This window comes from Athene noctua, chromosome 1, assembly GCF_965140245.1.
Source record: "Athene noctua chromosome 1, bAthNoc1.hap1.1, whole genome shotgun sequence".
Taxonomy (NCBI): Eukaryota; Metazoa; Chordata; class Aves; order Strigiformes; family Strigidae; genus Athene; species Athene noctua.
In genome coordinates, this window is record NC_134037.1 from 177,926,503 (window position 1) to 177,940,419 (window position 13,917).

General features: G+C 36.1%; 1 protein-coding gene across 10 annotated transcripts in view; it reads right to left on the reverse strand.

The window, feature by feature from the left end:
- CNKSR2 (connector enhancer of kinase suppressor of Ras 2) overlaps window positions 1-13,917 on the reverse strand; it is a 223,420-nt gene that overhangs the window by 114,756 nt on the left and 94,747 nt on the right. For 7 of the 10 annotated variants that reach the window (XM_074906102.1, XM_074906083.1, XM_074906072.1 and 4 more), the window contains exon 8: window positions 10,002-10,070. The exons of the other annotated variants lie outside the window; for them this stretch is intronic. In XM_074906102.1, the coding sequence (XP_074762203.1) occupies window positions 10,002-10,070 (69 nt within the window). The remainder of the gene's footprint in view (window positions 1-10,001; window positions 10,071-13,917) is intronic. 10 annotated transcript variants of the gene reach the window in all.

Sequence of the window (13,917 nt, forward strand, 5' to 3'; positions counted from 1 at the left end):
TAATGGAGACAAGCATCTGTTTTATCCATGGGGGAACCAAAACTTGAATTGTTCAGGGACACAGAATCAGTTCTGTGTTGAAGCTTGGACACTGTTTAATAACAATGCTTACCTTTCACTTTTGTCTGATACAATCAACTTTCAGTTTAGAGCTATCTCGCTGTTTTGCTTTTGAGTCATTACTAGCAACATCCTAGAACAAATAAATGAGTATATTTGTTGGGAACAGCAAAGACTCCAACTTTATGGGTTGATTATACCCTATTTTACAGATTTAAGTTCAGTGACTAGGTAAAATTTTCAAGGAAAAAGGGTCTCATTTCCCTATTTCAGGGTATGGCTCTAAAAATGGGGTTGATTTCACATTGCTCAGTTTTGGTGTACCTCTGAAATTTTAAGCATTCTCCATCACTTGGGTACCTGCTCTTCCCCACACTGACTGTCTGCCTCCAGTGCAATGACTGTAAGGCATCTCTCTCTTCAACCAGGAGTACAGATAACCAGAAGAGACAGGTACTGTCAATTTGGAGGGTATTCATCCAGCCTTCCATCCACTTGAGGAATGTGGATCTCAGCATTATTTAGCCTCAGCTGGACTAAACTCAGTCTTTCAAACCCTAGAGGGGTCTCAAGCACCAAGATGTGCATGATTTCAGATTAAAGGTCTTCTCTGAAGGCAAAACACTGTCCTGATAGGAATACATGAATACAAAGTCCAGTCATACAACAGGCCAAGAAACTATCAGGTCCCTGTGTTTGGAGTAGAGAAACAGTGATACTGGTCACAATTCCCAGCGACCACTTTTTTGTGTAATACAAATGCAATACAAACTACACATACTACAGGGAACAGAGTCTGAAAGCCACGTTGTGATGAGCAGGCCCTACCTCCTCTTCAGCAAGGGCACAGACATTTAAACTACTAAGAATAAAGATGCTGCCACCAGAGTCCTCACTTGTCCTAATTTTCAGGAGCTTCCAGGGAATGTATGGAGAACCCAGGTGCCCACCTCCATTTCAGTGGGGCTCCCAGCAAGGGACAGACCTCCACTGCCTGAGAAGAGACACTTCAGCATCCCTGGGTAGCCACGGGTGAGTGCTAAAAAATCTTAAGTGCTGATAAATGTCTAAGCAGGCTCAGAGAGTTGGTGGTACGAGCTGAAGGCTCAAGCAGGATTTAGGCAACTAAATCCCATCCAGTTTCTCACGGACTAAGCTGCAGTATGGATGTGGGTGGCCTCATCCTCCCTTGTGGGAAGGGAATAGCCAAATTCTCCATATTTCACACAGCATCAGGAACATGCTCCTTGGGAGTGATCCTGCAGTATTAACCCACTACAGCCACATCTGCCTTACAGTAACTCATTTGTGGTGCTGTGTGTTTCATCTCACAATGGGAATTTGAGGTGTGTGTGTGTAAATTGCATATTCTCATATTTAAATTCCAAAAATGGTTGTCCTGGAATTAAAATAATAAATATATATATAAACATACAGGCACACGCACATAAATAAATGATTGTGTTTCAGATTAAATTTATATTATCACAACTTAATATTTTAGAATGATTCCAGTGAACCAGCAATTCCAGCAGTCTTTGACATCCCTCTCTTTTCAACGTATAAATAAACTACCTGAGATCCCCAGCTGCACTGCAGCTAAATAGTGCTGCTATTCTTGAAACAGATGTTTCTTGAGACTGAATTTGTATAGTGAAAATAAATTAACATGTGCACAAAGAAGTTGTAAAAAAATCCTTAAAGGTGACTAGTAACCAAGCAAACTGGAAAAAAACCCACAAAACCCCAAAAACCTTTAACTGAGTTGAAAACTTACATAGCATCACTTAGCAAAAGAAGGACAGGGATAGGGAGTTAAAATAAATTGTTATAATAAAGCAATAATTATTTAGCCATAAGAGTTCTTATTTTGTTCATTCCATTTTACTGCTATTAAAATAATCAGCCATAGACAATGTTGAGTGTTCAAGCCACTGAGGTTTTCTTAGCCAGTACTGAGGGGTTTTTAAATAAAAATTTACATATTAAAAGTACATCTACTCAAATCGGGCATAGAATTTCCTCGCTTTAATTTTTCCTCCCTCATGACACAGCATTAACTTGCTTTTCTTACTGTTTTGATCTACTTTTACAACAACTATCACTGCCTTACACTTCCTTACAATTACCTCCTAACTTCATCAGCATAAGATAATGAATTATGCAACAGATGATTAGGCTGGAACCTGAAGATCAGCTGTGTAATTTACACAGCTGCTACCTGCACAAAGCACAGAGGTATTCAAAACTACTGAATCTAGTACGTGGTCCAGGCTGTGTACAACTGCAAGTATCAGCCAATTAATTTGCACAGCTTTCCTTTTTTTCTCCTTACCTTTCATCTCCTTCTCTACAGTGTACTTCAATTTTCAGCAATTTCCGTAAAAAGGAATATTTTTAGCAGAAGAACAATACTTATCTTCCTTTCCAAATACACATACCTGAACCTGCACTAGCAGTAAGTCTTTTAATCTGTTCTTAAGAGACAAAAGAGTAATATAATCTGTATTCTGTTATATAGGCATCAAAATAGTTAACAGTAGAAACTTTCAATTGTATTTATTATCTGCTAGAGGGGCATAAAACTTATGCTCTAATCATATATTTCACACATCAGAAACTAAGAAATTCAGAAGAATTATTTTAACTGCAGAATTTATAGTATTCTCACTATCAAGAACATACTGTTAACATTTTTAAATTGCTATTTAAATTGTCTCCAAATACAAATTACACCAAGATTAGTAGTCAGTAGCAACTACTATGAGAGTATGAAAATAATTTCTATCAGGAATATATGCAAAAGGTTTTTGGCAGCATACTGTCTTTCAATATTTCTGTTGGAAATATTAATATCATTTATAGCACCTCCTAAAGGACTTTTTTTTCCTATAAAAAAAACCACTACCAGATGGGAAAATAAAAAAGCAAAACATAAAACAACCGTACAAAATAAATAAAATGAAAATGCATCATCTCCCAGTACATTCTGTGTAGATAGATGTATTTAACAATTAGATCACATGAATACTTCATAGAATACTGCAGCAGTTTTTAGCAGATACACCTTTAGGAGTATGGTCATAAGTATAGCTTGTAGAAAAATACTTGATTTGGCTACAGACTCAGTAACTTGGTTATCACCAGCAGTGAAACTATGAAGGCCCACCAATGACATCCACAGAAAAAGTCAACAGATACTGCAGCAGAATTCTTACTACTGCTTCTAAAAGAGACATTGGTGCCTTCAAAGTCAGGCCAGGTGTGTATTCCCAAACTGTAGCCTGTGTTCACAGAGCACTCTGTCACCAATTACAAAAGAACTCTTTTTTCCCCAAATAAAAATAATGGAAGAACTCAGTAGTCTGCTGAATGGTTATTCACATATACTCATCTAATCACATGAGTAAACTACCAGGGCTCAATGATAATAGAGCTGTCCATTTTGGGGTACAGCCAGGACCAACCAAAAAACCCCCAAAATTCTATGGTTTTGAGTGAGCTGTAGGACATAGCAAATGGCAACAGATGACCAAGACCACAATCACCTGGCAGGGAATACTTCTAGCAATACAGTGTATGGCCAACGAGCCCATGTCCCAGTCATATGAGAGGATGCAAATCTCCTGTTGTGCCAGATTCTTCTGTTACTTCCTGAAAGGACTCCTATACTAATCTGAACCTCTCAACGCTTGACTGTTACACAGCTCCATCCACAGCATACCAGTCCCACAAATGAGGCTTAACATGCCCAGCATGCATTCTTCAAGTACTGTAGTGCACCATAACTGCAGCAGAGGGTCAGGATCAGGTGCTCTGGAGCACAGATCAAAGAGCATGCTAAAAGTGGGATGTCAGTGCCCAGGTCACAGGACCAAATCTGCCACTCACAAAGCCTGAGGCAGTAAGGAGTAGTTTCCACAACCACTTGTGACTTATGAGTGACCCTGACAAGTGTTCCATTTCCATTTTGGGGTAGTGTCAACCAGGTTTAATGCCATCAGCTAAACCAAGCAGGTTGACTTCAAATTAATGTATAACACTTACACAGTTAAGTTCTGTTACTATCTAGGAGACATCTGCTGAAAGGCAGCATAGTGTGGCTTTCTGCTGCAACTGAACTAATTCCACTGGCTGGTGACACAGGTGTGTAGTTAAATGTGAAAATTTCACATGATATGAACAAAGGGGAATTGTTTAAAGTTTGGCAGAAACATGAAGCAGCATGGGCTTGTCAAGCTTATGCTGCTCTAACACAGATGCAAGGATGATTTGCTAGAGGATTTGTCCTGCCAGTTAGAAGTGCAAATGGTTGCCCACACTGACACAGCATGCTATTTACATAAAAATAAGCCTGTGCTCATCAAAGTGGTGTGTTTCACACATCAGCTCCAAACAAGACCCAGAGATCAATGGAAAACAGATTTCATGGACAACAGCATCCAGCTTCTTGCTGCAGAAATGACAGGAGAGTCCTTGCCCATTCAAACTCCAAATTCAAGTGGAGCATTTCTCAAAACAGAGATACTTTCTCCATGGAGCTGCTGCCGGTGACCTCCATTAATTTTATTTTTCAAAATACTTACTTAATTTGAAAAATATTTGTGGAAAATTAAAATGAAATCTATCTACATACACACACATCCACTTTCCTAACTCGTTAAAAGACTAACTCCTACCTCCTCTTCAGAGTACCTGAGAATCCTTTCTCCTTGGAGAATATTCCTTGGAAAGCACAACATAATTCAACTGCATTTGTCAAATTTGTCAAGTTGTTTCTCTATTTCATTTATACTCATGTAAAAACATTTGCACTCACCATGAGGAAACAAAAGATAATCTTCCCTCACACATTTCTTTTCTGCAATATCACACTTCCCTGATGTAAGGGATATGAAATAATATATTTCTGCGTGTATTTTCACATCTGTGTAGATAAGAGATCATAAATAACACCATATAATCTCAATACAAATTCCACGTTAAAGGGAATTGCAAATTCACAAGAAGATTTTTCAGAGGATCATGACAATTTAGTTCCTTTATCAGTATTACACAATACTTGTAGAGACTGTAAAGAAAGAATAAAGAATTAAATGGAAATTTTTAGAGGGTATTTGGAGAACAGACTACATTTGACAAAATCAAGGTATGATCCTCATATCCTGACAAACTACGGAGAGTTCAGGACAGAGCCCTGCAGAGAACTAGGTTATTTCCATAAAGACTTACATTAACATCTCTGAATAGACCTAAAAAGCTTTTAGATGTAAATCCCACCTACTTTCAAAATTAAGCATTCATGTTAACATGTACCGAACCACTATAAACAGAGAAAATCCAAGGAATTTGAAAGGATTAAAATAATGATTGGGAAGCTATTACTTTATGTCCTCTTCCATAAAAACACACACACAACAGCAACAGAAGGAAGCTGAGCACAAGGCATGTTTCTTTTAAACTTTTATGATCTTACTGCATTGTTTTGTTTTTCAAGTCAAGCATCATAAGAGAATAAAAATATTATTTTAAATGAAAGATGTTGTTAGTGGAAGTTGTTGTATAAGGTGTCAAACATAATGTCAAAATCTCATACTGACACTGCTGTTCCCTCCCTTATACTCTTCCAGCCCACTTCCCCACTGAGTCTCTATAAATACCATTTCCTTCAAAGCCAAGTTAATAAGGCCTTAAATGAAATATCTGTGTTCAAATAAACCTAGCTTGGATCTGAAACAGATCCTGTGAAACTGCAAAAAACCTGAATAAACACCAATACTTGCAACGTCATTTTTCTACTTACAGGTGTTTTGTTTTGTTTTTCCCCAAATAAGACGACATCCACTGCAAACTCCATTGTGTATGCATACACTCTAGAGATTCATATGCACCTCAAGTTCAGCATTTCCTATTAGCTGCAATTTGCAAGTTCCCCACAAACCTGAGAGGTTCTGTGAAAGTTGTATCCTTCTCGGTAATTGTACAGTGAATCTCAAAAACCAGTTCCTTACTTTTTATAAAAAAAAATTGTTAGGATAAAGAACTAGAAAGGTATCATACCCTTCTTAAATGTCTTCTCTTGTAGAAACGCAAGGTATGATCTTGTAAATGTATCCATCATGATTCAGAGGAATTTTAGCAAAATCTCCTCAAAGTTTTTGTACTATACATACAAAAATAATTCCAGTAACTCAATTCTGTGGACTTGGTTTGGTACACAAGAGCCCACAGGAGTTTCCACAGTAAGGACAATGCCATATAAAAGCTAGATGTTATCTACATACTACATGATACCAAAAAATCCAACTTCTGTGGTAACTTATAGGTGTTAAAGACATTAAATATACCAGCGTATATATGAAACATATTGATAACTGACCATATTTGCCTATTTGGCCAAATTAAACATTTTTTCTGTCATCTGTATTTACATATGTTCTGATGAGGTTTAGTCAACAAACACAAATTTTGGGAATCCGCATGTCTATCACGTTATATCATACTTGTATTAAATCCACAAGTCATATCATACTTGTATTAGAAATATATGCAACATGGCAAAAATATCTCCAAAAATAAAGAAGCTATGCACAGGAGATAACACATGAACTGCCTGTTAGTCAAGAATCCTACACCATTCTGAGTCTATACCTCCTTGTTTTCTGCTTGGAATATTTTCTTTACTGCTTTACCACTGATGCAACCAGAAAGAGTACTGTAAACAGTAATAATTCATGTAAGCAATAATATTGTTTGCTGCACTTACAGTTGGTTAAAAGGAGGACTATCTTGAGGCAAAATACACTCTTGAATTATATATGGGCAGAAACATGAGTACTGCAGTACAGTGCAAATTCTGAATTGCATGAATGACTTTTTTGTTTGTTTACATTGAAAATATTTTAGACAGACAGGCTTTTAGAGGAGATTAAGGATGGAATTTACAGGTAAGTTTAAGAGAAGACAGTGCCTAAATTCTTTGAATTTTAATGGGGGCGTCATGCCTCTTACTTACAGAGCTATTTAAAAAAAAACCTCTATTCTGTAAGGCAAAACTGACACAGAAGATTCACATAATTATTTAACCCCAACAAACCACAATTTAAAGGACTATTTTCTGAACAGTAACTTTTCACTGACTTTAGGCTTAATCTTATCATTTTTTAATTTTAAAAATTCAGAAGATATTTACATTCCAGATATCCTGCCAGCAACAAGTGGAATACATCCTGCTACGCATGTTTTCTATCAACACAGCAAAAGATCAGGGTAATAATTTGAAATCCTTTGATTTCACTGTCAAACAAAGTACTATGAAGATTAAGTATCATTACAAGCAAACAGAGGATGTCAATAGAGAATTTAAAACTATTTGCCACTCAGTACTAGGACATGTATAAGAAAAATCAATATAAGTCAGTTAACTATTTTCCTACTTTGTTATGCTGCTTACTTGAAAGCCAGTGGACTTTCTGAAAGAACAGCCTTTTCATAATTATCAAAATGTGATTCTTGTAAGTGTTAGCTAACAAGTTGGATTTTTTAAATAATTGTGTGGACTTCTCTTCCCCATATTTATATTCATTCTTTGAAATATATAGTACTGAAAGCCGGGAATGAACTTCACTTTGACAAACAGAATACACTGAACTAACTGAAGAAAATAATAAAAAAAAGTTTTTACTCTAAAACAAATTTAAATTTACAGTTAGATTTTTTTCTAGATTTTGATTCTCCAATTACAAGACACCACCTAAATAACAGTTACATTTTTTAAAAATTTAGTCATAGTTATTTTTATAGTCAATAATACGTCACAAGGAGAAAGCTGAAAAATAGATCCTGTATTTTCAACTGGTAAGCAGTATATGAAGTGTGAAAAAAAATCAATAAACAGAAAAGACAAAATGTAATATATTCAGAATTCTTTATCTCTGAAGTAAGAATTACTGTAAGGAATACCTCTTTCCCCCAGAAAAAACAGATTCCTAGAACTGGACAGTAAATCCCTTATGACAGGGGCCAGAGTACAAAAGGACTTAGACTCTTGCCAAAAGAAATAAAAAGATCAAAAACATGCTCCAATATCTATAGAAAATATTAACTATTTGAGCTGTATAAATTGTAAAGTGAATGAAATGCACCATTGTAAAGGTAATATGCAAGGTGCTATCACACTTCTAAGAGAATGCTAACTGACACTCACTGTGGAAAAGTGACATTAAAATACAAGGAAGTTACGTGTATATAGTATCAATGATGCCAATTATTTTATTATACTGTTGATGCAACAAAGCAAGAGCACATGTAAACATGTGATTTAGTCTGTTACTATATAACCTTTACACCAAATGTTACTGCTGAAAAATTAAATTAAGTTTGTCCTGGCTCCCTTGGTCCTTTAACCTAGAATAACAATCAACTCTTTTTTCCTGTACATCTCAAAATGCCTAGCTTCACTGATGAAAAAGAAAAAACAACCAAATCCTACATTTAAAATTCCACCCAACTAGGTAAGAATCTTAAGGCTTGTCAAAATGTTTTTATTATTAGTGCTAGGAGTAAGAATCTGATCTTCTGTCAAATAAATGCAGTGTAGATGTGCCAAGAAAACTAGAATAAATACCTAAGTTGATTGGAAATTTTCAAGTTGACAAGGCAACTTTGCTACATAGCAGCATCAGAATTTGCTGGAAAAACTAGCTAGCGTAGGGACTGAATGCTTGTTGATGTGCTTCTTCAGATGTGTATAGATTTTTATAGCCAGAATAATAATGTTCTAAAATTTTTTTCATATCAAATTGATGTCATAAGCTTTCTTAGTGCAGAAAAATAAGTCATCAATTTTACATGTAAGTAATCATGGGATACAATACTTATAAATAATCTATATGGCCAAAAAAAGTATTAAAATTCACCCTGATCTCCTTGGATTTATCAAATTACATTGCAGAGCTCAAAAGATAGTTTCTCATCAGTTAAGTTCCATGTATGTACAGTATATTTGATGTCAAACTTAGCTGGAGGGTATACTGAGATATTATACTAATTTGTGCAGGGGAGTTGATATGATGTACAATGGCCTAAAGCTACGAGTGGAACCCCATGGGGAATGAATAAACACACTTTAACAAATGACTGATGTATTGATAATGGCGATCGAGGACTTTTTTCTGTCAGTTAAATTGCTTGCAAGGACACATGTAATTAATACCATATATTGACTTTCATTACCTTATATTCTGGGAAAAAAAAAATATTGCTTTCTATATTGACAGTCTGCCCTTTTCTGTTACCAAGCCTTACCTTAGAAAAGGTAATTTTATTTTAACTGTTCACCAATCCTAAATAAAATTGCCAGGATCTAACATGCATCTGTTGACACAAAGATCAATTTGCATTGTATTAGTTTACTTGCCATCATATCTGAAAGATTTGTTTCATCTTAACTTTCTAGGTTTATAATTCTGTATTTAAATTAAGCTAAATACCCTAGGCACCCTATGGGAATTTTATGTGCTTTTGTTCTCAAAAACCATGTTCTACACATCCCAGTAGGTTTGGAAAGCAGGAAGTTTTCCAGCTTCCAGGAAGTAATCTTGATCTTAAAGCCACAGGGCAAAACATTTCCAACTCCCTGCATCACTTCGACCCAAACCTTCCATTACACTAAAACTATTTATTAATAGAGCATGGGTAAATAGAAAACACCCTAACATATCTACCAAGCCACAGATATTTAGTCTAATTTGATACCTGCAGTAATACTCAGAGGAGTGAGGCTTAACCTAAGAACTACGTGGTTTCAGAAGAGAAAAGGAATATTTAGATGTTAGAATAAGTAATGATTTATAAAAACACATTCTTCTACACATTTCTTCACATACTGATGTGCCGTGACACCTCTATCTCCAATTGACACAGAACATAATTATACATACCACAGTTTGGTGGTTAACTTGAATCACTTCATCCCCAGCATGGATTTTCTTGCACCGATCTGCAGGTGACTGAATTTAAAATAAAAGAGATGATAAAGAATACAGTTCTTACTGGTCATCATCTCTCTTTCAGCAGTATGATTGCTAAGCCATGTAAATCAGGTTAGATTGATAATGACATTCTACTGTGAAATAAAGAATTAAAGAAATATGCAATAAATCAATTCATTGTTGTTGGAGAAAAATATTCTGTACTATTGTACACAATACAATCAAATATTAAGAAAGGTATGAGGGTTTTTTTCTATTGCAGGGTAACTGAGTCCTAACGACTTCTTTTTAATTTCATTCTGCCAAAAGAGTGCTTCAATCTGCCTGACATCTCTTAAGCTTTGAAAGTCAATCTTCGGCTGAATTTTGAACCTATCAAAACTAATTGGCAATTCCTCATAAAGAAATTTCACAACATTGCCTTTGTTTTCTACAGTGTTTTAATATGTTGCAGTGAACTTTGGTAAATTACTGTTTGTCAAAGGGTACACAAGGAAGGAGGATTAGGTTAGGTACCAGATAGGAAGATCATGTAAGTTACATGGAAACTTAGTTTCTCAGTCATTATTATGGTGAAAGAAATGCAAACAGCATCAAAATCCTACAAAGATCACACTTTCAAAAAGTAAAGTAGTTTTGTTCTTTGCTTTTGCCTTAAAAAACCACACTTCAACAACAGTAAAAAAAATTCCAAACAAAAAATCCCCACCCTCCCCCATAAAAGTGGCATCCTCCAAAAACTTTCCCTTCTTCTGTCTTCTATATTTACAGTATACCAACTTTTTTCTCAAGGAAATACCCCTATGTTTAGAGGAAAATAAATTCCTTTTTTTCATAGTGACAACATTTTGATTTTTCTCTCAATACTGTGGCTGCCAGCCTATGAAAGCACTTAAATCAACTTAAAGGTAGAAGGTGAGACTGACAGTTTAGAAAAAACCCAAGCTGCTCAGGGGTAGGTTTGCAAAAAGCTGCTATGAATTTTACAGAAAGGAACGAAATTTAATTCATTTTCAGGTGAGAGACCAGGTCATCTAGAGAATAGGCCTGAAATGTGGACTGCTTGTAATAATCTATGTACTCCATCCCCATTCAAAATATAAGTCCCGTAGCTATGCCATGATTTTCTAGTACAATTGCACATAATTCATGGCTTAAGTTAAGGACAGTGTTTAAATGGAAGATATCCAAGAGAAACATGAGGCTGAAAGAAGAGTCAGTCATGACTCAGTCCTAGGAGACACTGCTCAGAACATCCTAAATTAAGCTGGTGTAATTTTATTTACATAAAGAACAGCAGCCTTGACTTTTTGGCACTACTTCAGCATTAAAGGTGTTGGCTGAGTGACTTGGGGAAAATTTTAACACTAGTGATCATGTTCTAACAATCTGTCTTCTGCCTGCCATTTCACTACTCACACTTACTCATTCATACCTCTAACAATATTTATAATCCTCCTATGTAATACTGCTTTTTTAACTCAGATGTAGTTACACCTAAGATTTTCAAAATGTAAATCCAAGTGAATCTTGTGTCATTACCCTTGAACTCTATAGGACTTTATTACTATACAAACTTTCTCTTATATTGACTTCAGCGCTTGCAGCCTAAATCTTGACAAAACAGATGTTTTGTGTAGCAGTTTCCCAAGCCAGTAAAATACGATCTGAGAATCTTTAAATTGGAAAAGTCTACATTAAAAAAACTCATTGCAATTGTACCTCGAATACACTGTGAGGTGAAGTAAAAATCATTTAGAAAGGAGGCTCAAGGCTGTGGTCTTATGAAGAGGTGGCAACTCTTGTTCCTTATTGCTTTTTCCTCCCAAGTAAAAAATACAGACCTTGCTGTAAAGAAATCGTATCTTTTATCATCAGTATTTAAGGAAAACAGAGGATAACAGAGGAAAATTAAGCTCTTTCTTTTTTTTTAGTGGTATATGCTGATCATTAAACAAAAGATCCATTTATGAAGTCCTGCCAGGAGGAACAAAGTGTGTCACATCACAAATAAATCTTCATTAGCTGGTACTTCGGTTCAACAGGGAGTTGAACAACAGATGGAAGTACCAGTCGTTGAGGCTCACCATCAATACCATACAAGCTATTCATAATCTGTTTAGGATTTATTCTTCAGAATACATTTAGCTTTGTCCTTTAGGCTAAATGTTGTCTTTGTCCCATTCTGCCAGTATACCCACATTGTTAAAGACCAGTCCAGACCCACTGGAGCACATCTGCTGCATGCCCAGAGTGGAGATTTTGGTGTTATTTCTTCTGAAAGGCCTCTCTTCCCTGAGATCTAAGAGCATCCCACAAACTCAACCAGTGCACCGTAACTGGGGAAACTGGGAGCACCCCCTTCAAAGTTACACTCCTGCTGGAGATGCACTGCATGCTACTACTTTAGAAAATACTCTTTTCTATGGGAAAACCAATTACAAAATGGCCTTATTTGAAAAATACGTGCGTGTGTGTGTGTGTGTGTGTGTGTGAATTAAAAGAATCTCTCAAACATGGTCTAAAAGGGCTACTCAACAAGAAAGCTGTAATCTCTTGCTGGACAAATACACCCTTTACTTCCAAACAAAAGAGATAAGATGTGAACCAGAAAGCTCAGCTTGCTCTAATGCTACAGGACCACCAGAGAGAAGCTCTTACAGGGCAGTGACCTGTAAGGAACCCTGCTCTCTCACAGTTCAAGTTTCAGAGCTCAGCTGCTTTGAACTGTAGGGCTGATATGTTGGGAGAGATCATTCCTAATTCTGCTCAGTGAGATCCAAACTCTAATGGCCTTTGTAGCTGGACATCAAACACGTCAAATGGCAAACAGAAAAAAGCAAACTGTGGATACAAAAACTACTCCGTTATATTAATGTGGTTAGCATTGCCATGCTACTATGTTTATTAAAAAGACAAGTGCTTCTCTGTGATCTTTCACAAAAGCATCAGTCAAAAAGTCTGCCAATGTCTCACTTGAAGGAGAGGAAACAAAAAGAAAAAGGCCACAAAATTTTGTTCAAAGGGAAGAGAATTTGGATTCTTACTGCTTCCTAGAAGTTAAATTGTATCACAAATAGAAAACATGTCAACATCAACAGGTGAGATCAGATCTGCACCATCATAACCTTGCTCTGGTCATGCTGCTGAGGCGTTTCTCCTCCCATCTACCAGAATCATACCTTTTTTTTTTTTTTTTTTTTTTTTTTGTTAAAGGAAGCAGCTAGCAACTGTGTGCTTTAAAGCAGGAGACACCTTACTTTCTCTAAAACGTTACTCATTCTCACAAATGTTTTAAAACATAACAGCTTTTTCCCTAGATAGCACACTGCAGTTTCTTGATCTGCTGTGAGCACCTCCAGGGTGTTACAGGGAGTGAAAGTCAGTAATGACAGCAGAAAAGTCATCACAACTGAAGCTTCCTGACATGGCTTTAAATTATATTCATGAATCACAAAAGATAAGAGTTTTGAGGGAATGCATTAAAATTTTATTTTTATCTTTGCCCCTGGGAAATTAAATTCAATATTAGTAAGTCATGGAGAGAAATGGTTCTCTTTTTAATCTGAGAGAAATTCAACTGTAAAAACCATCCTCTTGCATATATTTTTTAGATTAAGCTCAACTATGGTTCTGTTGTTTTTGTCTGTTTTTGCTAATTGCACCAATTATATCTGTAGCTGTAGGTCTGACTCCCTAGAATTTTGATTTTAAGGTTGAAATTCCTTGTGTTTTCCTTATTCTGACACAAGTGGCATTCACACAAGTTCTACAACAGTTATTATCTACCAGGTATAACTCATGGATTTCCTGCCTTCAGCAGAAGAAAACAGAAAGAAGAAAGGCTTCAGATTGCAGCTCCTCT